Source organism: Dipteris shenzhenensis, chromosome 16 (assembly GCF_047967505.1).
Source record: "Dipteris shenzhenensis isolate YYH24624 ecotype China chromosome 16, Dip_SZ_1.0, whole genome shotgun sequence".
Classification (NCBI taxonomy): Eukaryota; Viridiplantae; Streptophyta; class Polypodiopsida; order Gleicheniales; family Dipteridaceae; genus Dipteris; species Dipteris shenzhenensis.
In genome coordinates this window covers 52,577,202-52,598,244 of record NC_141611.1, presented here as the reverse complement: position 1 = coordinate 52,598,244, position 21,043 = coordinate 52,577,202, and the positions used below count along the sequence as shown (strand labels likewise).

Here is a 21,043-nt window from a genome sequence, read left to right as displayed (position 1 = left end):
GCGATCCCAGTAGGTGTGGGAGCATGGGCTGACTGAGAGGCAGAGGGGAGAAAGAAAGAAAGAAAGAAATTTTATTAAAGTCTTCGGGAGACCGTGAAGGTCTATGAAACTAAAGATAACTACAATGAGCATAACGGTGGCGGTCTCAAAACGGGCTGGCCAACCGTTTCTTCAAAAAAAGTTATGAAGGACGGTGTGTCTAGTCCTGGTACAAAAATGTGTATCTATCTCCAGATGATACAAAAAATGGCACAAAAAATGGAGCAGAAGGGGGAGATACAAATATATATATATGCCTGTGGTGATCGTCAGAGGCCAATCATAGAGGGGCCGTCAAATGGGAGGCCGAAAAAAACCCTGCGCTGGATGATTGGCCTCTGACGTCACGCGGCCTAGTTGAGCTCGGTCGTCGGGGGCGGCGGGTGGCCCTATGGTGAAGAATGAGAGCGACGGTGACCCCGGTAGGGCGGGCTGAGAGCATAGAAGGGATGTCATGGACCCGGATGTGTGAGTCTGTCCGCTGGCACAGCTGTCGTGGCTCTGGCTCTCGCTCACGTCCGCGTCGTCGGCTAGACTGAGGAGAGGTATCCTATGACTGGAAGAAATTAGTGATGGGTCGATGAGTGTCCTCACGCTGTGTGGGCTGTGCATGCTGTCGTGCCCGAAGAGATGCATCTCGGTGGCGGGTCATCTCATGTAAGAAAGCGGCTAGGCACTGCTGGTCCGGGAACTGTAGCATAAATAGGCAGTGGTACCGGCCTCGGATGGCATAATAGATAGGGCATCTGGAAGCAAAGTGCTCCTCCGACTCAATCTCCTGCAGGTCGCAAAGTGGGTAGATACAGCCCTCTCGTGGGATACCCTCTGCGTGTCCGCTCTTATTTGTAATCGGTGTGACGAAACCCTAAATTGGCCAAGTGAAATCCGGAGCGCATGCGGTAGATGAATCTGTGTATAACCTGGGGGCGTGATGAAACCCTCCTGTGAGATCTGGAGGCAGTGTCGGCGATAGCAATCGAGCTTCACAGGAAAGCTCGGGGTGAAGAAACCAAGTCCTCCAGGTGTGAAACTGGAGCAGATCCTCTCGGATGATTTGGTTGACCTCTTGGTCAGTGGGGGAGAAAGGGGATGGTGGAGCGCCGAGGCTGTACTGAAAAGGAGGCAACCGGTCCACGTCGAGGCCCAGTCGGGTGAACCAGCTGGAAAGGCATCTATACCAACATCGCTGGTCCCTATCAGCGGATAAGGCCATAGAGGAGGATAAGACTAGCCAGGGTAGGCGGAGGCGACCGTCGGAAGAGAAGCTGAAGTCCCTGACCTTGTGTAGATAAGTGATAGCCTGGAAGGCCATGTACTGGTGAAGCGCCGAATTTTGCTAAGATGATCTGATGAGGTACCGATGGTTTGTTGCGGATCATCCGAGCAAACATCAGTATTTGTAGGTGCTCGATGCGTGCCCACTCTGTGTCTGAAAGGTCGGCCCCCCACCATGGGCTACCGTACATGCCTGCTGGGCGGACTAAGGAATCAAAAAGAAGAGACTTTGTCTGCGGGTCCTGAAAGTGAGAGTGGTAGCACTGTCGCTCCAGTCTGGCAGGAGCGGCATAGCCTCGGCTGATCCTAGCTTGCATGGCCGGGCACATCGTGAAGATCGGGCCTGAGAATACAATGCCCAGGTATGTATAGGAGTCGACTATCTCAACAGGGTCGCCGTCGAAGAGGAACTGCTCTCGGTGCATAGCGGGTCGGGAGGTGTTGAAGATCATTACCTTGGTTTTCTCAAGGTTAACCTTCAAGTCATGGGTATCACAGAAGATCTGAAGTCCATCCAGGTGTCGCTGAAGACCAGTAGTAGAGGAGGATAGTAGTACTACATCGTTTGCATATAAGAGAATCTGGATGACAGTCTCTGCAAGAGAGCAGCCTGCACCTCCGAGTGTCCTGATGGTGGTCTCGAGCTCGTCGATGTAGAGGCCAAATAGAGTCGGTGACAAGGGACATCCTTGTTTGACCCCTATAGTGCTCGTGATCTCTGTGGTCCAGCTGGTACCAATCCTAACCCGGCCTGTCACCCTCTCATAGAGAGCTACTACTGCCCATATAACCTCCGAGTCGTAACCTAACTCCTGCAAGTGTCTGACAAGGCAGGCACGAGGAACAATGTCGAACGCCTTGCGGAAATCCACAAAGCAACAGTATACCCTCTGTCTCCTGTGTCTAGCCTCCTCAATGATCCCTCGAAGTGTAAAAATGTGATCGTTAGTCGAGTGATCCGTCCTGAAACCGGCCTGTCTAGATGCCCTGAGGCCTCGTATCTCTGCACGAGCGCTGACCTCACCATCTAACACTGATGCATAGATCTTGGACATAACATGTCCAATCATGATGGTCCTGTAATTCCCTGGATCCATGGGATCTCCTGCTTTGTGGATGGGTGTGATAGTGTTCAAGGTCCGGGCTCTAGGGAATCTGTGGCAGACAGCTTCATTGAACAACGTTGCCAGGATGGGGGCTAGAGTTTTGATACCATAGGCGACAAACTCTGTGCATAGGCCCTCATGATCCTTGGCTCGGCCGTTGTGAAGCTTGAGCGCTGCGTGGGTGACTCCCTGGGTTGTGAAAAGGCTGCAAGATGTGGGGCGGGGGGTGGCGGAGAGGTCAGGAGGGGGCTGATTAGGGATATCATAGAGTGTGCATGCGTAGGAGTGCCAGAGGGAAGTGTCTGTGAGGGGGGTAGGGGATCGGCGTTCTAGAAATTTCCTCCAGAAATCCTTGGAGTTGCTACTGAACAGGATGTTCAGTAGTATATCCTCATTCTCGCGTAGGAAGGCTAGCTTCTTGCGACGGACTAGGCGGCGATATTCCCTGGTGAGGTGTGGGTCAGCCCTAGCATTTCGCTGGGTCGTGAGTCGGAGTGTGCGGCATAAGGCTTTACACTCGTCATCATACCAGCTATTGCAAGGGGTGGAGCCAACGGGTGGGGGGCGGGTAGACTGAGCAGTGTAAGGAAAGATGTGGCGAGCTGCATTGTGGAGAGAGTGGGTGATGAGGGCGGCTCGGTGATCTAGAGAGGGTATGGTGTCTATGTGTCTGAGGAGAGAGGCTAGGTGGGTTGAGTAGTCAGGTGAGAGGTTATGATAAAAGTGTATATCATGATAGGTGGTGTAGTGCGGAGTGTGGCTGGAAGGGGCTCAAGGCGTAAGGAGATGAAAGAAAAGGTAAGTGTGGTCGGCTCCTGGGGGTAAGGGTGTGGTACGGAAGTCAGTGATCTGTGAGGCTAAAGCAGGAGATCCCAAAATGTAGTCGACGACACTGGCTCCTCCGCCATGCGAGAAACATGTGAAACCAGAGGAGGTGGGCCACCGATCTAGTCCATTGTAGATGACCAAATCATGTATACGTCCAAGATCCAAAAGAGCTTGCCCATATGCAGTAATAGGGGCTCGACTGTCGGCCGAGGAGCGGGGGAAGCCCGAGTCCTCTATGTCCATCTCAGGTAATAGGACCGGATCTGAGTGGAAATCCAGGAGGGATGTCTGATGTGTGCCTGTCCTTGCTTTGAAATCCCCAACTAGGAGGACCTCTCCGCGTCTGGAAAACTCCACAATGTCTAGGTAGAGATCTAAATAGGGGGATACCCCCGTACCCTCGCGTAGCACCCGTGCGAAGTGTGACGTCTCAGGGGGGAAGTAGCAGACTGCAATAAAAAGGTCGCGTGTGGAAGGGCGTCGAAAGCGGAGCCATAGGTAACGGGCATGAACATCCCGTCTGACCACGGATATCAGACTAATGAGTGCTGAACGGAAGAGTACTGCAACTCCGCCTGAGCCTCGGACCCCCCCAGTATCTCTGGTCTCCTCACGGAATAGTGTATGACCCTCCAAAGTAGGTGTCATAATTGGAGAGAGAATTGTAGCGGGAGAAGAAGGGAGAGATGGAAGAGATGGTGTTAGGGACAACCCCTGTATCCTAGGGGAGGGTGGGGCAATCGATGTCATGGGTACGGGTATATCAGAGCCAGTAGCTGTAAGTGTAGAGGTTGTGGGCGAAAGTGGAGTTGGAACTTGAACTAGACCTGACGCTGAGGCTGGCGCTGAGGCTGAGTATGAGGATGTAGCTGAGACCGAAGCTGAGACTGAATCTGAAGTTGGGGCTGAAGTTGGGGCTGAAGCTGAGGCAGAAGTGGGTCCCACCTTTGCTTTGCTGTCCACTCCAAGTCCATTGCGGTTGTAGCGTGTGTTCACATCTTCGAGTTTCAGCTGTGTTTGTTTCTTGGCTTTGTTGTCATCCTTCTTGGCGGTTTTATCTGTATCCTTGCCACCTTTTCCCATTTCGTTCGATTGACCCGTGTTCGGTGCAGGTCTTAGTGTAGGAGCGGGAGTGGGAGTGGGAGCATGAGCATGAGCATGAGCTCCCTCCCCATGATGGGAGGTACCCCCAGGGGGCTGAAAAGAGGCGGGGGGCAGGAGGGCTCAATGGAGGTGACAAAAGGTGGGGCTGTAGGTTGGAGCTGCCGGTACAGTGTCTGCCCCTTGTATCTCTTTTTTTTTTTTCCCCTGTTCTTCTTGATGTTCTTGATTTTCTTGATTTTCTGCAGGTCAGGGACAGATGTTGAGGTGCTGGGGGGGGGGGGGGGGGCTGTTGGCCAAGAGAGGCAGCCAATCAGCTGCTGTTGGTGTCGCCCTAGGAGAGAGCAGCCAATAGGCCGCTGTGTAGGCTGGCGACAGTAGGCTAGGTAGGCTAGGGGGGGCTGTAGGTAGGCGTAACAGTTTAGGGGGCTGTAGGTAGGGTGAGAGCAAGCGGGGTGTCGTGACAGGGAGAGAGTGGCTGGAAAGCAGGCGGGGGTGGCTGAGGGGTAGCGGGAGTAGCTGAGGGGTGGCGGGGGGGCTGTAGGTAGGTGGAGAGGGAGAGAGAGAGAGAGAGAGAGAGAGAGAGAGAGAGAGAGAGATGACTGACTAACTGAGAGACAGGCATGGGAGAGGAAGGAAGGACGAGGAGAGAGTGGGGTCGAGGTGGAGAGATGTATTACCATCTTTTGGAGGCCTCACGGGCCTATGAGACAAAGTACAATCCCAAAGATAACCCATACAAGCCGTTGTGGGCTGAAGCAGTGGGCTTGCGAAGGCCCTTTGCAGAGTAGTATGCTAAAACCAAAATCAACATACAAGAAGTACTCATACTCGAGTCAATATACATAGCCCGGTGCCTGGGTGCCTTTCCTATGAGCGGCAAGAGCGAGAGAGATGTTATGATTGTATTAAAGTCCGTGTGAGACCCTTCAGGATCTCACTATCAATTAATAGTGATCCCTTACATCTTGTGAGAGAAAATATTAGAAACTTGTTATGTAGTGAGTAGTTGTTGGGCTAGCTTGTGTGCTAGCCCCAGTACCTTGGTGCGGTGTTCTAAAATCTCTTTCAGGTAGCTTCTTAGCTTTTTGTCAGGCTGCTCCAGCATATTTGGCCTGCCCTGTTGGGTAGGTCTTACTAACGCTTCATCATCTTTACAGAAGTGAAAAATAGTTTTCTCTTATTTTTTGTGGTTCAATGTTTTGTAAATCAATTATTGGGCCAAGTTTGATTCTCGCGCACCGTCAAACCAATTTTGGCATGATAATGACGGATTTCCAGGTGAACCATCAAGACCTTCTTGTGGAGGGTCACTGCTAGAACCAATCTTGATATTTGTATTTGCTATGCAGCCTAGTGTATCTTTCTCATCCGATGTTCATTCATGAAGACCTTCTCGGCTCGAACACAGAAAAGTGGAAGTGTGGGTCAAGCAGCCCGTTTATTTGCAGTCCTAACCCCCTCTAGCTATGAGTTCCGCCCATCTTTTTGCCGATCACTCAAGGAGAGCTCAAGGATTTTCTCAGAACAGGACTCCTCCATAGCTTCGAGCTTGACAGACGGTGATCAATCCCAGAACTTGACAGCTTTTTTGTTTGGCTTGCTTGTTGGTTGGAAGATATTGATAGCTTGGAAGGGGTTTCTGGCTGGCTTTTCTTGCTCCCTTGGATTGGAAGACTTGGAGCCGGTTTTCTCTTCAAGAATTGTGAGGGAGTTTACTTGCATTGGAGCTTCATTGTTTGCAGGCATATATACAACAGTGAGGGTCCCCGGGGGTTCCCATAATGATGCCTTGCTTCCCCCACACCACCTCAATCTCTTCTCCTGCTGCAGCACCGCTTTCAAGCTCCTCACCCACCTCCTGATCTCGCTCATGGTGCCTAGAATTTGGACGCAGGTCAGCAAGGCTGTTAAACAGCTTCCAATCATCTATTCCTACACTAGTGCAATCACGGGCGATGGCAACTTATTTTTCCACCCAGCCAAACTCAAGGATAGGATTCGTCTCGTTACATCTATTTCTTCATGATTTTTCCTCATCCTTATCCTTGAGACCCCAATCTCCCTAGATAGTTCTTGGCCACATGTCACATTTTAGGCCCTTACTTAGATGCATCCTTTTTCACCCCTCTCTTGGAGTTCCCTTTTAAAACAATTGCCCCTTGGCAATTTACACATTAGATGCACCTAGGCCCTAGCCCTATTAGAACTATCTAGTCAATGCCATTACGCCCTCACCTAGGACCTTGGCAGTTACTTCTCTTGACCATTTAATTACGCACATTAATTATTACAAAAGTTGGCCATCTAAGAGAAAATGCCCACCGATCTATCCGAGGTCATGCTATCTCGGCTAGAGCATAACATTCCTTCCCTCTTCAAGCATCAGCGTCCTCGATGATGAAATCTGGGAATGCTCTCCGCAACTGGTACACGGATTCCCAAGAAGCTTCCGATAGAGGCTGACCATGCCATGCAACCAACACCGTGGGTATCTTCCGATTTCGTATTTGCATTGTTCCTCGATCCAGGATTCTTGTTGGTTTGCGCCTTGCAATATCCTCTATCTCCTGAAACAAAACCACACCTTCGATTAGTGAGTCACCTGTATGCAAAAATTTCTTTAAGCGTGAAACATGAAAAACCGGGTGCACCTTACACCCCTGTGGCAATTCTAATTTATAGGCTACACTGCCTATTCTCTTTAGAATTAACCACGGCCCACAGTATCGAGGTGATAACTTAGCACACTCTCCTGAAGTCAACGACTTCGAGTGCGAAGGAATTCTGAGAAAAACTTTTTCTCCTTCTTCAAATACTCTTATAGACCGATTTTCATCCGCATACACCTTGGCTCTATCCATAGCCTGACGGATATTAGCTCTCGCAAGTGCTAGCATCTCCCGCATCTGAACTACAAAGTTCGCGGCACTAGGCACTTTCTGAGGTACTCCAACTATAGTCGGATTGGCTGGTCTATAACCATAGTTCAGCTCAAACGGACTGAACCCAGTAGATGAATGCTTCCTATCATTGTAGGCAAACTCCAACAATGGCAACCACTTGTCCCATGTATGTTGCCTCAATGACACATATGCCCTCAGCATATCCTCTAAAGTCTGGTTGACTCTCTCCGTCTGACCATCCGTCTCAGGATGATCCCCACTACTCATTCCCAACTCAGTCCTTAGTGTCTCAAATACCGCTGTCCAAAAATGACCGGTAAACCTGACATCTCTGTCTGACACTATGGATCTAGGCAATCCATGCAGACGAAATATATGTTTAATAAACAAATCCGCTACTTGCGGGGCACTAATAGACTCTCTAGTCGGAATGAAGTGAGCCATCTTGGTTAGACGATCAACCACCACAAGGATAGAATTATACCCTCCTTGTGTTGCAGGTAACCCTACAATAAAATCCATGGAAATGCTCTCCCACTTACTTAGTGGTATTTCCAAGGGCTGTAAAAGTCCGGGTGGCTTCACCCGCTCGGCCTTACTTACCTGACACGAGAAACACCGTGTCACATATTCATGAATATGCTTTTTCATCTTTGGCCAAAAGAAATCTCGCTTCACGAGATCATATGTCTTCTCGACACCTGGATGTCCCGCACACGGGCTATCATGGCACTGTCGAATGACTCTCTGCCTGAGATCATTCTGACCAGGTACTACAACCTTGCCATTTCTAACTAGCATACCATCCCTTATGGTATATCTTGCATAAGTTTGGCCTTTTCTGGATGCCAGGTCATCCTTTTCACTTTCCCCGGGTTTTAACACATGAACCTTAGGCCACAAGCTCTGGACAAACTCGTCCACCTTCTGAGTTTCTCTGATCTCGGTCATTAGAGCACTCTCTAATACCGTGAAACTCAGGTTGTGCATAATGCGAGACAACGCATCAGCTACCTTATTGTCTTTTCCTCTTCGGTACCGAATCGTTAGATTAAACTCCTGCATGAGCTCTGCCCACCTAGCTTGGCGGCCCCTCAAGTCAGGTTGTTTACAAAAATGTTTCAGAGTATCATGATCCACATCCACATAAAACTCTGAACCATACAGATAATGCCTCCATGTTTTCAAAGCATGGATAACAGCATACAACTCCAATTCATGAGTTGGCCAATTCCTTTGAGAGGGAGAAAGCTTCTTGCTTTCGAAGGCGACTGGCCTTCCCTCTTGAAGGAGAACTGCTCCTACCGCAATGCCACTCGCATCGGTTTCTAGGAACAACGGTTTCTGGGGATCAACTATTTTTAACACCGGTCCTGAGACCACAGCTTGTTTTATGGTGTTAAAACTTTCCTGTTGATTCTGTCCCCAAATAAAAGGTACTTTATCTGAGGTCAGATCAGTCAATGGCGCTACTATTTCGGAATATCCTTTGATATGCCTTCTATAAAACTGGACAAATCCCAAGAATGATCGCAACGCGGTCAGACTCTGAGGGATTGGCCAAGTTAGTATCGCAGCCACTTTCTTCGGATCCATTTCTACCCCCTGTGGAGTAATTATGAACCCTAAGTACTCAAGCCTAACCATACACAGTATAGTTTTCTTTTTATTCACGTAAAGACTGGCTTTCCTCAAAGTACTGAACACTATCCTTAAGTGTTCACAATGCTCAGTAACACTTTTACTGAATATCAAGATATCGTCAATGAAATGTACTACGAACTTTCCGATATACGGACGTAGTAAATCGTTCATAAGCATGACGAAGGTCGCTGGAGCATTGGTAAGTCCGAAGGGCATTACCAAAAACTCATAATGACCAAACCTGCTTCTAAAAGCGGTTTTATGCACATCCTCGGCTCTAATCCGGATCTGATGATAGCCGCACTAAAGATCTATCTTGCTGAAAATCACGGCTCCATGTAATGCATCTAGCAAATCATCAATCCGAGCCATCGGATACCTGTGCTTAACAGTGATATTATTCAATGCTCTGTAATCTATACAGAGGCGAAACGTATCATCCTTTTTCCTCTTTAATATCACTGGTGAAGCAAAAGGTGAGAAACTTGGTTGAATCTGCCCCAACTTGAGGTATTCTTCCAGTTGCCTACGCACCTCTGCTTCTTCAGTAAAACTCATTCTATAGGGAGGTCTATTTACAGGCTCTGCCCCCGGGATCAGTTCAATCTTGTGCTGAACTTTCCGCTCTGGAGGTAACCCATAAGGTAGTTCATCCCTAAAGCATTCAGAGAACTCCTCTGTTATAAGATTAGCCAGCTTGGCCATCTCACCACTTTGCGTAACATCAGTGCTAGTCGAAGAATCATCCACCGACTCTACCGATGCTGTGCAAAGGTATAAAAACTCTACTTGAGCCTTTCTGATTTCCATCACGGAAACCAACGGTCCCTGAGGTATATCTTTTTCACCTCGCAAGACATAAAGCACATCATTCATCTTGAATTGATATACGTGCTTTTTCCAATCAATGGCTGGATTCTTACTAGAATGCCACGCCATTCCGAGGGCTATATCCGCATGAGCAAGCTTGGTCATTTCAAAATCAAGCTTCTCAGTATAGTCCTGAATCCGAAGCTCCAACTGGGTAACCCTTTGGTCCCATACTTTAGTTGAACTTCCGTCTGCCATCCTGACTGTATACGCATAGTCAGATGGACTTGTCTTTAATTTCAGCCTCTTCACGAGCTTGGAGTTAATCACATTGTGAGTTGACGCTGAGTCAAACAACACAATGACATCATGACTGGCTACTTGCCCTTTCATTTTAATTAACTCCGTATCATTGAAGGCTGTATACCCCGTTGCTGCGGGCTTAGATAGGATGTTATCAGGTGCACTCGTCACTAACTTAGCAACAGATACACATAACAAACAAGGTACTAACCTCTGAGAAGGTCCCGCCAGTTGCATCTGCATATGTTCCGCACTGGGACTGTCCTGCATTTCTACGTCGCATTCAGATATTATCATATTAGCCGTGCGACGATCTTTGTTCAGTGGACAATCCTTCCACTGATGTCGCTGAAGGCAGCCGAAGCACAATCCTTCTTTCCTAGCTTTCTCTTTTTGTTCAGGGGTCAATGAGGACTTTGACCAAGCCCGGGCTGCCATTGGGGTTATTTTCCTCTTCACCCCAACGGTGGTACTTGTTTTCGTTGGTCCCTCAACCGGCTTCACCTGCTTGGTTTGGCCACTTGGCTGCAAGACACTTGTCTTTGAAACCCATTTCCTCTGAAATCCCCCTTTCCTCGGGTGCTCATACTGAGTCCCTGCCTGCACAAATCCACCAGATCTGCCTCTGGCATCCTCATAGTTCAGGGCTACTGCTATAGATTCATCTAGTGTGGTCACATATTTAGCCCGAACTTCCATTTTTATTTTGTCGTTCAGTCCATAGATATAGTCTTTTAACTGAACCGACATAGGGAGAGGGTCTGTTATTTTCATAACACATTCCCTAAATTTGTCAGTGTACTCTGCCACTGACAAGCTCCTCTGACGAAGATTTCTATAAGCATCCCAAGCTCGGGATTCTTCATCAGGTGGGAGAAAGTGTTTCTTGAATTCAGTTTTGAACCCTTCCCAGGTGGTTGGAGCAACTTGATCCTTCTGTTGCTTTATCCACCATCTATCCGCTGCCTCAATAAACAGGTGTGTGGCCTCGCGGATTTTCTTTAGATCGGATTTAATCTCACAAATGGCGAAGGCTTCTTCCCACTTGTGCAACCAAACCTCGATCACATCAGAGCTGCGCTCGGTCATCCGACCAGCGTACTTCTCCGGTCTATAATTAGCGATATTAGGTACTTTGACCCTTGCGCGCTCTAAGGAATGTACACTGGGCTCTGGCTCAGCTAGAGCTTTGCCCTTATCAATCCTAGACGGTCTAGCCGACAAGGCTTGCACCATCTCCCTAATCTCATTTTGACCAGCATTCGCCTGAAGTTGCTGGTTCATAATCTGCTGTAAAGCATCCTCTAATATCGAAATCCTACCAGCCAATGTAGGTGCTGCCTGATGTGACATTGGTTGTGTTGACTGTACTCTAGACTCGCTAGGATTTATTCTTGAAGTCTGTCCTTCTGCTTCCATTTGTTGAAAGGGAGGTTTTTTTTTTTTTTTTTTTTTTTTTTGGGATGGATTTCCCCCTTTTCTTATACACAGAAATGAATAGACGACAGCCTCTGCTGTACAGACAACTTCGACTGAAAACTCAGATTTTAATTTTTTTAACAAAAAAGAAGGACTGCTCCCTGGAATCTCCACGCAGTCCGAATTCGTGCGCTCCTGACTCTGGCGGTTACGATCTCCTCCAACAAAAGTCAAACACTGTCAAAGGATAAAGAGCTCGTGGAGGAAAGGTCGAGAACTCCGACTGAGCCTTCGCTCGGTCACTAGAAGTGCGAGGTCCAGAGGTAAGGATGGAAAGCCATCTGCGTAGAAGACAAGGTCTTCTGCAATTCGAGCGACAATTCCCTCTTCAAGTCCCTCCTGGCGCAGATTATTCCTTCGTTGATTATGAAATCGCTCCTTCTTCCAAACCACCGCGCAACGCCTCACATTAAGCAGCGCCTCACCTAAATCGTCATAGATCGTGCACGCCACTCAATCACAGGTCGTGTGCCTGCAATCCTTCATCACAACCAGTCACCTCGCCATCTTCATCGTTGTCTGTGTCTCCCTGTCTGTGTCTCCGTCGGACGTCACGCTCAGCAATTCACTCCTGAAGTTCGTCATTACAACCACGTATTCGTCCCTGTTGTTCGTCCGTAGCTTCCGTCAAAGTTCACGAACTTCTTCCTTTGCCTTGTGCTCTGATACCAAAATGTTAAACAGCTTCCAATCATCTATTCCTACACTAGTGCAATCACGGGCGATGGCAACTTATTTTTCCACCCAGCCAAACTCAAGGATAGGATTCGTCTCGTTACATCTATTTCTTCATGATTTTTCCTCATCCTTATCCTTGAGACCCCAATCTCCCTAGATAGTTCTTGGCCACATGTCACATTTTAGGCCCTTACTTAGATGCATCCTTTTTCACCCCTCTCTTGGAGTTCCCTTTTAAAACAATTGCCCCTTGGCAATTTACACATTAGATGCACCTAGGCCCTAGCCCTATTAGAACTATCTAGTCAATGCCATTACGCCCTCACCTAGGACCTTGGCAGTTACTTCTCTTGACCATTTAATTACGCACATTAATTATTACAAAAGTTGGCCATCTAAGAGAAAATGCCCACCGATCTATCCGAGGTCATGCTATCTCGGCTAGAGCATAACAAAGGCTTGAATACAAAGCGAGGAGAGAGAGGCCATTCTTGCAAAACATTGTCCCTGGTTGGCTACACTTTCCCGTGGGAGAAAATTCCTGTCAATAGCAGCTGCAGGTTGATGGATCTTTCTATATCCTTCCACTAAGGCGCACATCGAATGGTATATGCAGAAACATCTCGTGATCCAAGAACGCATTGGAGGTGCTGGCACACATCTGTTCTAGAGGGCAGCATTCCGGTTGATGATGGTCCCCTGTCTGCGTGACCGAAATGGGAGACAGAGACTTTCTGGAGAGAAGCCTGCGGCAAGGGGCAAGGCGTTTGGAGGAGATAGACTTTGCATGAAGACTTCGTATTGTATGTAGAGATGGAAGCCATTCTTCTGTTCGTTTGTATGTAGGGATGGAAGCAAACCTTGCAGCCAGCTCCTCCCTGACAAAAGATCTTTCCTCGAGACTCTGAGAAGCCCTAGAATCAAACGAGACGCCGCATTAGTTAGTCAGTAATTGTCTTTTTGATTGCTATCGACTACTATGGTCTCTCGTGAATTGCTAAGATCACGCCCAAGTGAGGAGGATTGAGGAAAACTTTTGCTTGGCAATGGGTCCGTGGTCCTCTTTCCATAAGCCATCAGCATCTTGCTTACTTGACGCACTGAATGGTGGACTGTTCGTTGTTATTGCTTACAAATGAGACTTTTCTTTACTCAAAACCTTCATTAATTTTTCTACCACCATACAAGCACTTAGGTATTGAAATGGCAAGTTGGTACTAACAAGCCTTCAGGTAGTTATTAGACGAGTCAGAAGCCAGGGAGCTACTTGAAGAATTAGACGAGTAAAAAACAAAGGAGCTACTTGAAGAGCTCTCTGTGGCTTTCGAAAACACTAAGAGGATTTTCTATAAGACCTTTCAAAGGGACACAAAAGACCCAAACTGGTTTGTAGGCCCGTGGTCTAAGTGGTGTTGATGGCTGGAATTTTCTACTGTGGACCTCTCATGCTTGCAAAGAAGCAGGTAGATGCGCTAGTTCGAGAAGACAACCATTCTTCTTGCACGAAATCTTGAGTTTCACAAAGAATGCAATTGTAGCTATGCTGAAGGAGAGATTTAGGTGGAAGCTCGAAACTGAAAGGCTACACTCTTCATTGATATGGCCAGAAAGGCAGCGTAGGAATTCTTCATGTGTGCATAGGAGACCTGCCATTAGGGGATCTCTTTTTATGACTTGTCCTTTCTTTCGGGCAGGCCTAATGAATATCATTCAGCTTGATTTCAAATTATCTGTGTTGCTCCAATAGCCTTCTCTAATGTGTGCGTAGGCTCTACATCTCAGGAGTACGTGCTGCTCATTTTCTACCTCCCATGTGGGGCAGATTTTATATGTTCTTTCCTCTTTGGGGATCCTGGGTCTTGCACATCTACCCCTCTCTACCTCGATATCATGTGAACTAGTTCTGATTTAGCAGATGAGATGCCTTTTAAATGTTGATATGTCTTTCCCGAAGGAGATGGTGATATGCATTACAAGGTAACTGACGGTGGTGGGTGATGAGCTCTGGAGTGCTAAGAGTACAGTGTACAGTTAAGTTGTAGGGGTATGCGTGTGGGCTGTTTTTTTTGTGTCTTACCACCTGTTTGTGTGCTTGATCTTTGTCCTCCTCTGTTATGTTTGCTGTTTTCCAGGCTCGTAGTCATACTAGTGATTACATGGTATCCCCGCACTTCTTCCCTTGCTTTTAGTGAAGCATATTTGGGCTGTTGACAGCAGCATATCTGTTATGTATTTGGCATTTGCATTTGTGCCATTGCCACCTCTATCTCCCATTCATAAATATGTGCTTTTTTGTAGTCCATTCTTAACCTTGGGATGTGTAATAATGCTTTTTTGTAGTCCATTCTTTCATAAATATGTGCTTTTTGGTAGTCCATTCTTAACCTTGGGATGTGTAATAGTTTTCTATTTTTTCACAGCATTGCTTGTCCCCATTATGCCTATAGATATTGCTCTATGATCCGACTCGAGACTTCTCCTCAATCTTGATGAATCAATGATGTGCTTTGCATGCCAGTTTGTGATCACACAGTCAACTATGCTTGATCCTTGGGCTGTCTTGCATGTGTACCCTTCCTCCTGTGTTTTGAAAATTTGTTGTGCCATTGCATATTTGCAGCCCAAAGCATCCACACATTATGAGGAGTTGCCTTCCCATATGAGTGATGTCCCTGGTGTCATTTGATGTTCTTCTTGCACTTCATCCATCCATATGAGAATAATTGTACTTTCTTTGGAGAGCCTGGCTATATCCTCCCCTTAATGCATCAGGGGGTCTTCTCGAGATTTGTTGCTGTTGTTTTTGTAGATAGGTGATTGTGGGGGTGCAAAATAACATGCTGCCATTTTGATACTCATGTCATTCTGACGTAGCATGCTATCCCACCAAACCCTTATCCCCCAATGTGTGTCTTTGTTTCCATCTTTCATGTATACATGTTACCTTCCTTTTTTGCTTTTCTGTTCAAATCTAACTTGTTGAGCTTTTGGGCATATTGACTTCGCGTAAGGTCCTCATTAATCCAAATGGAGTGTTCCTTACAGGTAGTGCTTATGGATAAGCACTTTGAGGTGAGATTGACACTTCATGAGTATTTGTCATGGAAGGCTTCTTGCCATTTAGTGGATGATATGTGCATTGTTTTTTGAAAGACGTGGGTGATGACTTGCCCTATGCCCTCATCCTTACTCTCTTATATTTAGGTTGCCACCCAAAGGCGCCTTCTCATTGTTTGTTGCCTTTGCATTGTCTGTCCCATGGAATGGAGCCTAGCCATGCGACGCCCAGGGCTGCTCCTAGCAACAAACAACACCTAGATGAGGCCTAGGAACTACACCAATTTGCCACGCATTTCCTAGATGAGGGCTTGCCTTGTCTCGCGAGAGTGAGATGAGAGGTGCTTGCTAGTGTTTAGGATGGGAGGGGGACAAGGGGGGAGGGGGAAGGGGCAAAGAGAGAGAGAGAGAGAGAGAGAGAGAGAGAGAGAGAGAAAAGAAAGAAAGAAAGATGTATTAACGTCTGTAGGAGGCCTTGCGGGCTTATAAGACAAGTACAAAACCAAAAGTAACTCATACAAGCCGCTATGGGCTGAAGCAAAGGGCTCACTAAGGCCCTTGCTGAAAGCTAAAGTGCTAAACTAGTGAGCAAAATAGCAGAGTAGCAAAGTAGAAAAATATCAAAATAGTATTAGGTGCTCAGAGCTAACGCTCGTAGCACATGCACAGGCTCTACATATCCAGGTGGTGCCTCTCTTATCGGATGTGAGGAGCTCGTATTTGTGTCTGTCAAGTTGTCTCTCGAGGCGGTGGAGGGTGTGGTCTCCTCGATCTCTGTATCCGATGGGCTACGTCAAGGGCGACCCCTCGTCTCTGGCGGTCTCCTCTGAGGAGGGCTGAAGTAGATTGAACCTAGATCGTGCATGCTCTGGTCACTCCCCGTGCCAGATGTGGAGTGTGTGCCTCTCGTTTGGTAGCATCGTGGCGGTGACCCTCACTACTAATCCATGATGCTCTCATCTCATCAAGCTCCTCTCCCTCAGCCTCCCCGGTAGTTGACTCAGATGCGTAGAAGTTTGTAACCCCAGTGTCTGTGCTCGGTCGATCTCGATGCCCTCCTGTTGCTCTATGGTCTGTCGCATCAGTATATCTTGTGTCGTCGCATCTCAATCAGATAGAGCCCAACATAGACCTGGTCGGGAAAGTGGATGAGTCGTGGAAGCGGTCCAAAGCCATGCCTCTCCTGAAAGAGGCAATGATATCGCCCTTGGATCTCATAGTAGCCTGGGCAGACACATAGAAAGTGCTCCTTTGTCTTGACCTCCCCCATCAGGCATAGCTTGCAGATCCTCTGCTCTCTTGGTATGCATGCAATTCTCCCTGCCTCAATCCTCAGTTGATGTGACGAGACATGCAACTGTCGGATGGCGATCCTCAATGCATGTGACTCTCCTATCCTCGAGATACTGAGGTCTGATGACAAGACCATACTCCGAGACCCTCAGGAAGTGGTCATGGTAAAATTGGATCTTGGTGGGGAACTCCTCTCCCCCCCAAGCTCCAGACGTATGAAGCTAGAGGAGGTCCAACTGTATGTACGGTTGATCTCATCTCATGGGATCATCTCGGGTGGTGCATCTATGCTGTACTAAAAGGGGGGAAGTCTGTCCATATCTGAATGCCGTGGCTACCAAACCATGTGGATACCCGTACGTACCATGTTGTATCAGTATTTCTCTCTTAGAAAACTCCAATGCTAGCCTCGCTAATCTCCATTGAGGTAAGGTCAGACTTTGTGGAGGAATGTCACTGTCTGAAAGATAGCATCAACCTGGAGAGGGGTTATGACGAACTCTGGCTGTATAATTTTATGGGGGACCGAAGGCTTACTCCGAATCATGATTCATCCTAGATCCCATGGTCACTTGTAGCCTCTCAAATCTCTTCCACTATGTCATTGAAATGTCACTCTCCGAGAAAGGTGTTGCATACACGGCAGTCGGTCTCACCAGGGTGTCAACCCTTCATCGGGTGTGCCTGGAAGCATTGCCTCTCTAGTCGGGCCAGACCACCCTCGTGTGAGTCGTGTTGTAGTTGCATGGGTAATCGTGAAACCTGGCCCAGTGACCACTACCCCCAAATATGTATAAGATTGCACTATCTTCACTGGCTTGCCTCGGTACGTGAAGCTATGGTGGCGGGACACTGCTCGCGAGGTGTTGAAGATCATAACTTGGTCTTTCCAAGGTTAACTGTCAAGTCTCTATCTTAGTAGAAAATCTCCAGAGCCTCTAGATGTTTCTGCAATCCCTTTGTTGAGGGTGATATGAGGACAATGCCATCTGCGTACAGCAGTAACTGCACCATCAGGTCAGCCAGAAGTGAACTCTCTCCACCAAGACGATCTACAAAGGATGCAATCTCATCAAATAGAGCCCGAAGAGGGTCGGTGAGAGGGGGCAGCCTTGCTTCACTCTGTGCTCTCAACCCAATCCGATAGACCTCCCGGGCACGCACTTTCCTTTTGATAGACTCATATAGACTCATCACCCCCCAAATCATGATCTCTGGGAGCTGCAACTCTTGTAAGGTGGGAACATGGGACAATATCAAATGCCTTACGAAAGTCTACAAAGCAAGGTGTAGGCTTTCCGGTGCCTCGACTTCGCCTCCTCCATGATAGCCCTCAAGGTGAAGGGGTGGTCCAAGATGGAGTGCTGTCTCTGAAAACCTGCCTGCTCAAGAGCCTATTGCCCATGATCCTTTGTGTGGTTGCTGATCTTTCTCTCTAGTACCGACCCATATATCTTAACCAGAGTGTGGCCAATCATAAGAGTACGGTAGTTCCCAGTGTCCATGGGATCACCTGCCTTGTGTATCGGGACTATTGTGGTAGTGCTCCAGGTAGATTGGAAGCCATGGCATATGGCATAATTGAATAGCTGCACTAGAACCGGGGTCAATACTTCTTGCCCATGTGCAAAGTGCTCATTGCATAGTCTCTCATGGTCTCGTGATCTTCGGTTATGAAGCCAGAGAAGGGCAGCCCGTACATTCTGTGCAGTAAACAAGTGACGTAGTGGGCTTGGGCATAGAGGGAGCATGGATATGTGTGCCAAACAGCTGGATCTGTGATGGGATGGGCGGCTTCCCCTCAATAAGAGCCCCCAGCCTGAAGTAGGATCCCCCTTGCGAAAAGATCCGATCACCTCATCCATCCTGTGTATGAGGAAAGCCTGCTTCTTACGTCGTGTCACTCGGCGTGAGATCCTCTATGCCTATGGTGAGGTCAAATGTCCCAACGCTTGCTCACGTGTGAGGTGGGCTCTCATCTCTCTGCACTCGTCGTCAAACTAGGGGTTTTGGGGCATCTTCCCGTCTGGGATGCGTGCAGATCGAGTTGTGGGAAAGGATTTGGTGGCAACCTTCTGTATCACTGAAACAAGGGTATCTGAGGCAAGGGCGAGGTCCATCCCATCTCCAAGTAAGTTTGGAAGCTCGGAGGCTAGGTGGCTCACCTGTATTGGATCAAGAGCACGGTCAAAATGGATCTGAACACGAGGTGCGGGGGGTCCTCATGACTGGCATGGCAGCCAAGATATCTGAGGCAAGGGTATCTGAGGCAAGGGCGAGGTCCATCCCATCTCCAAGTAAGTTTGGAAGCTCGGAGGCCAGGTGGCTCACCTGTATTGGATCAAGAGCACGGTCAAAATGGATCTGAACACGAGGTGCGGGGGGTCCTCATGACTGGCATGGCAGCCAAGATACAGAACACAAGGTATGAATGGTCGGCACCGAGTGGAGGAGGGGGCACAATAAAGTTGAGTATCTGTGAGGCAAAAGCTAGTGGACCCAACAGGTAGTCCACTGTGCTTCTTCCCTTGCCATGTGGGAAGCAAGTAAGTCTTGACCAGATGATGGCCATCTTCGGAGACTGTTATATACGATCAAGTCATGGATAGCCCCCAACTCAAGTAGATGTCTCCCGTATGTTGTCATTGGTGCATCTGCATCTGCTGACTGCCTCACCATCCCTAGCTCTACTGCATCCATCTCCGGTACTATGAGGGAATCATCATTGAAATCTAGCAGGCCAACCTATTTGTTTTCGGTACGTGCATTGAAGTCACCAAGGAGGAGAGTGTCCCCCTGTCTAGAGAGCTCCGTGATGTCATCATGAATAGTCTCATACGGGCCATGCCCTTCTGTGATGACTTCTCGCGCATAATATGATATATGTGGGGGTAAGTAACACACTGCAATGAAAATCGGACGTGTATCTTGTAGCTGAACTTGCACCCACATATGTCGTGTGTGCTCCTCTCTCCGGATTACAAATATGAGTGGTCTCAGGTGTGCTCTAAAAAGGACAGCCACGCCTCTTGACCCCCGTATCCCACTAACTCCCCTCATCTCTGTCCTATGAGCTGATTCCCAGATATATCCTGTCGCTGTTGGCAGCCCTCTTTCCGGGCTTTCATGGGTCTCAGTGTAGAAGATCATGTCTCTGTGGGTCTATGTTTCCAAGAAACCTCCAGGATCGGACAAAGAGTACCATTGCAAATCCACACTCCTACTTTCAGCCCCCTTTGTGCACCCAGCCCATTGGTCCAACACCGTCATAATTTTCCATCCTCTTTCTCCTCCTGTCTATTCTTTGTCTATTCTTTCTTTGATGATCACTTTGCCATCTCTGTAGTAGGCAGCCCACTTTCCTGAATCTCTTGCTGCCATTACTCATATCATTCCCTCCCTCCTGTGTTCCTGCTGTAGGAGAGTGAGGTCGTCATCCAAGTATATCTTTGTCCCTTTCAGAGTTGTCCTCATGGTCATGAGGGTAGATCTATCCATGGTAGTCCGGAGTTTCAGCACTAAAGGTCTTGTTGGTGTCTCTGCCTTACCTACATGAAGCTGTCTCACGCGTGAGATTGACGCCCATCTTAATGAACAAAACTTGGGCATGTGCCATTGGAGTACTCCCACTGTCAAGCCTCTTACCAGCATGTTCAATGCTTTGCTGGCCCTCCTTTTCTCTTCCTCCAGAGTTTCTGAAATTAATTCCTTCTTAGGGGCTGCTGCTCCCTTTTTAACTACTGCTGTCCATTCAAGCATCTCTTCTTTCCTTTTAGTGAGCTGTTGTGTGATTTCAGCATGTTTGCTATTCATTGTGGCCTGCATGGCAGCCATCTCCCTCTTTGAGAGTTGCATTTTCTGCACTAAGTTCCTCCATGGCTTTGCAGCCCCCTTTTGAGGTCCCTTGCATATCTCTCATTTGCTGTAGTTCAGTCCTAGTGCATGTATCTTGTCACTGGGTTGCCCATCCGACTTTCTCTTTTTCCCACTCTTCACGCTTTGCCTTCTCCTTCCTCCTGTATTTTTCCTCCTTGCTTCTTGAATTCATTAAGTGTCTTGTCCACATGATCCTTCTCAGCCATGAAAGCCACATTTGTGGCCTCCAGACTATTCGGTCCTCTCAATTAGTGCAAGGCATATTTTGTCGAGGCAGGCCAGTACATCATTTGTTGTTTTGTGAGCTGTCCCTGACTATGAGAGGGCTGCTATCGCACTATCCAGAGCTTGTTTTCCCCATGTGTTTTCGATGAAACCTTGTGTAGGCATTGTATAATCACTGCAATTTCAAGAAAGCATGAAGTGGCTGGTGTTTTGATTTTTACCCCTTTCTTGATCTATGCTGATGGGCTGTTCTGTGTTTGGAGGTACGGGCAGTTGGAGAAGCGTGTAGCAGCCCCGGGGGGTATGTCGAGGGGGGTTGAGGTGGGCAGGGCGCCCTGAGGCAGCGCACCTCATTGCACGCTGTTTTGGAGCAGTCGGGGGCCCCAAGAGAGCCCTATAGGGCTGAAGTGGCTGCTCCTAGCA

General features: G+C 48.1%; 2 protein-coding genes across 3 annotated transcripts in view; one reads left to right on the top strand and one right to left on the bottom strand.

Annotated features, from left to right (window-relative positions):
* LOC147893116 (uncharacterized) overlaps positions 1–21,043 on the top strand; it is a 68,899-nt gene that overhangs the window by 46,441 nt on the left and 1,415 nt on the right. The window lies entirely within an intron of this gene.
* LOC147893117 (uncharacterized) lies at positions 1,236–20,332 on the bottom strand. Its single transcript, XM_087387327.1, has 5 exons — positions 20,165–20,332; positions 5,392–5,469; positions 5,069–5,144; positions 3,317–3,871; positions 1,236–1,735 (listed from the first exon to the last, which is right to left on the bottom strand). Exons 1-5 carry the CDS (start codon positions 20,330–20,332, stop codon positions 1,236–1,238), a joined length of 1,377 nt encoding a protein of 458 aa, XP_087243453.1.

What these genes read in the sequence shown, in the direction of transcription:
- LOC147893117 (XM_087387327.1), bottom strand. Translation starts at nt 20,332, where the DNA reads ATGAATAGCAAACATGCTGAAATCACACAACAGCTCACTAAAAGGAAA. An exon ending in TTTTAGAACACCGCACCAAG is followed by an intron (nt 5,145 to 5,391) that starts GTACTGGGGCTA and finishes TTTTGGTTTTAG; the next exon opens with CATACTACTCTGCAAAGGGC. An exon ending in TATGGGTTATCTTTGGGATT is followed by an intron (nt 3,872 to 5,068) that starts GTACTTTGTCTC and finishes TGGAGGGTCATA; the next exon opens with CACTATTCCGTGAGGAGACC.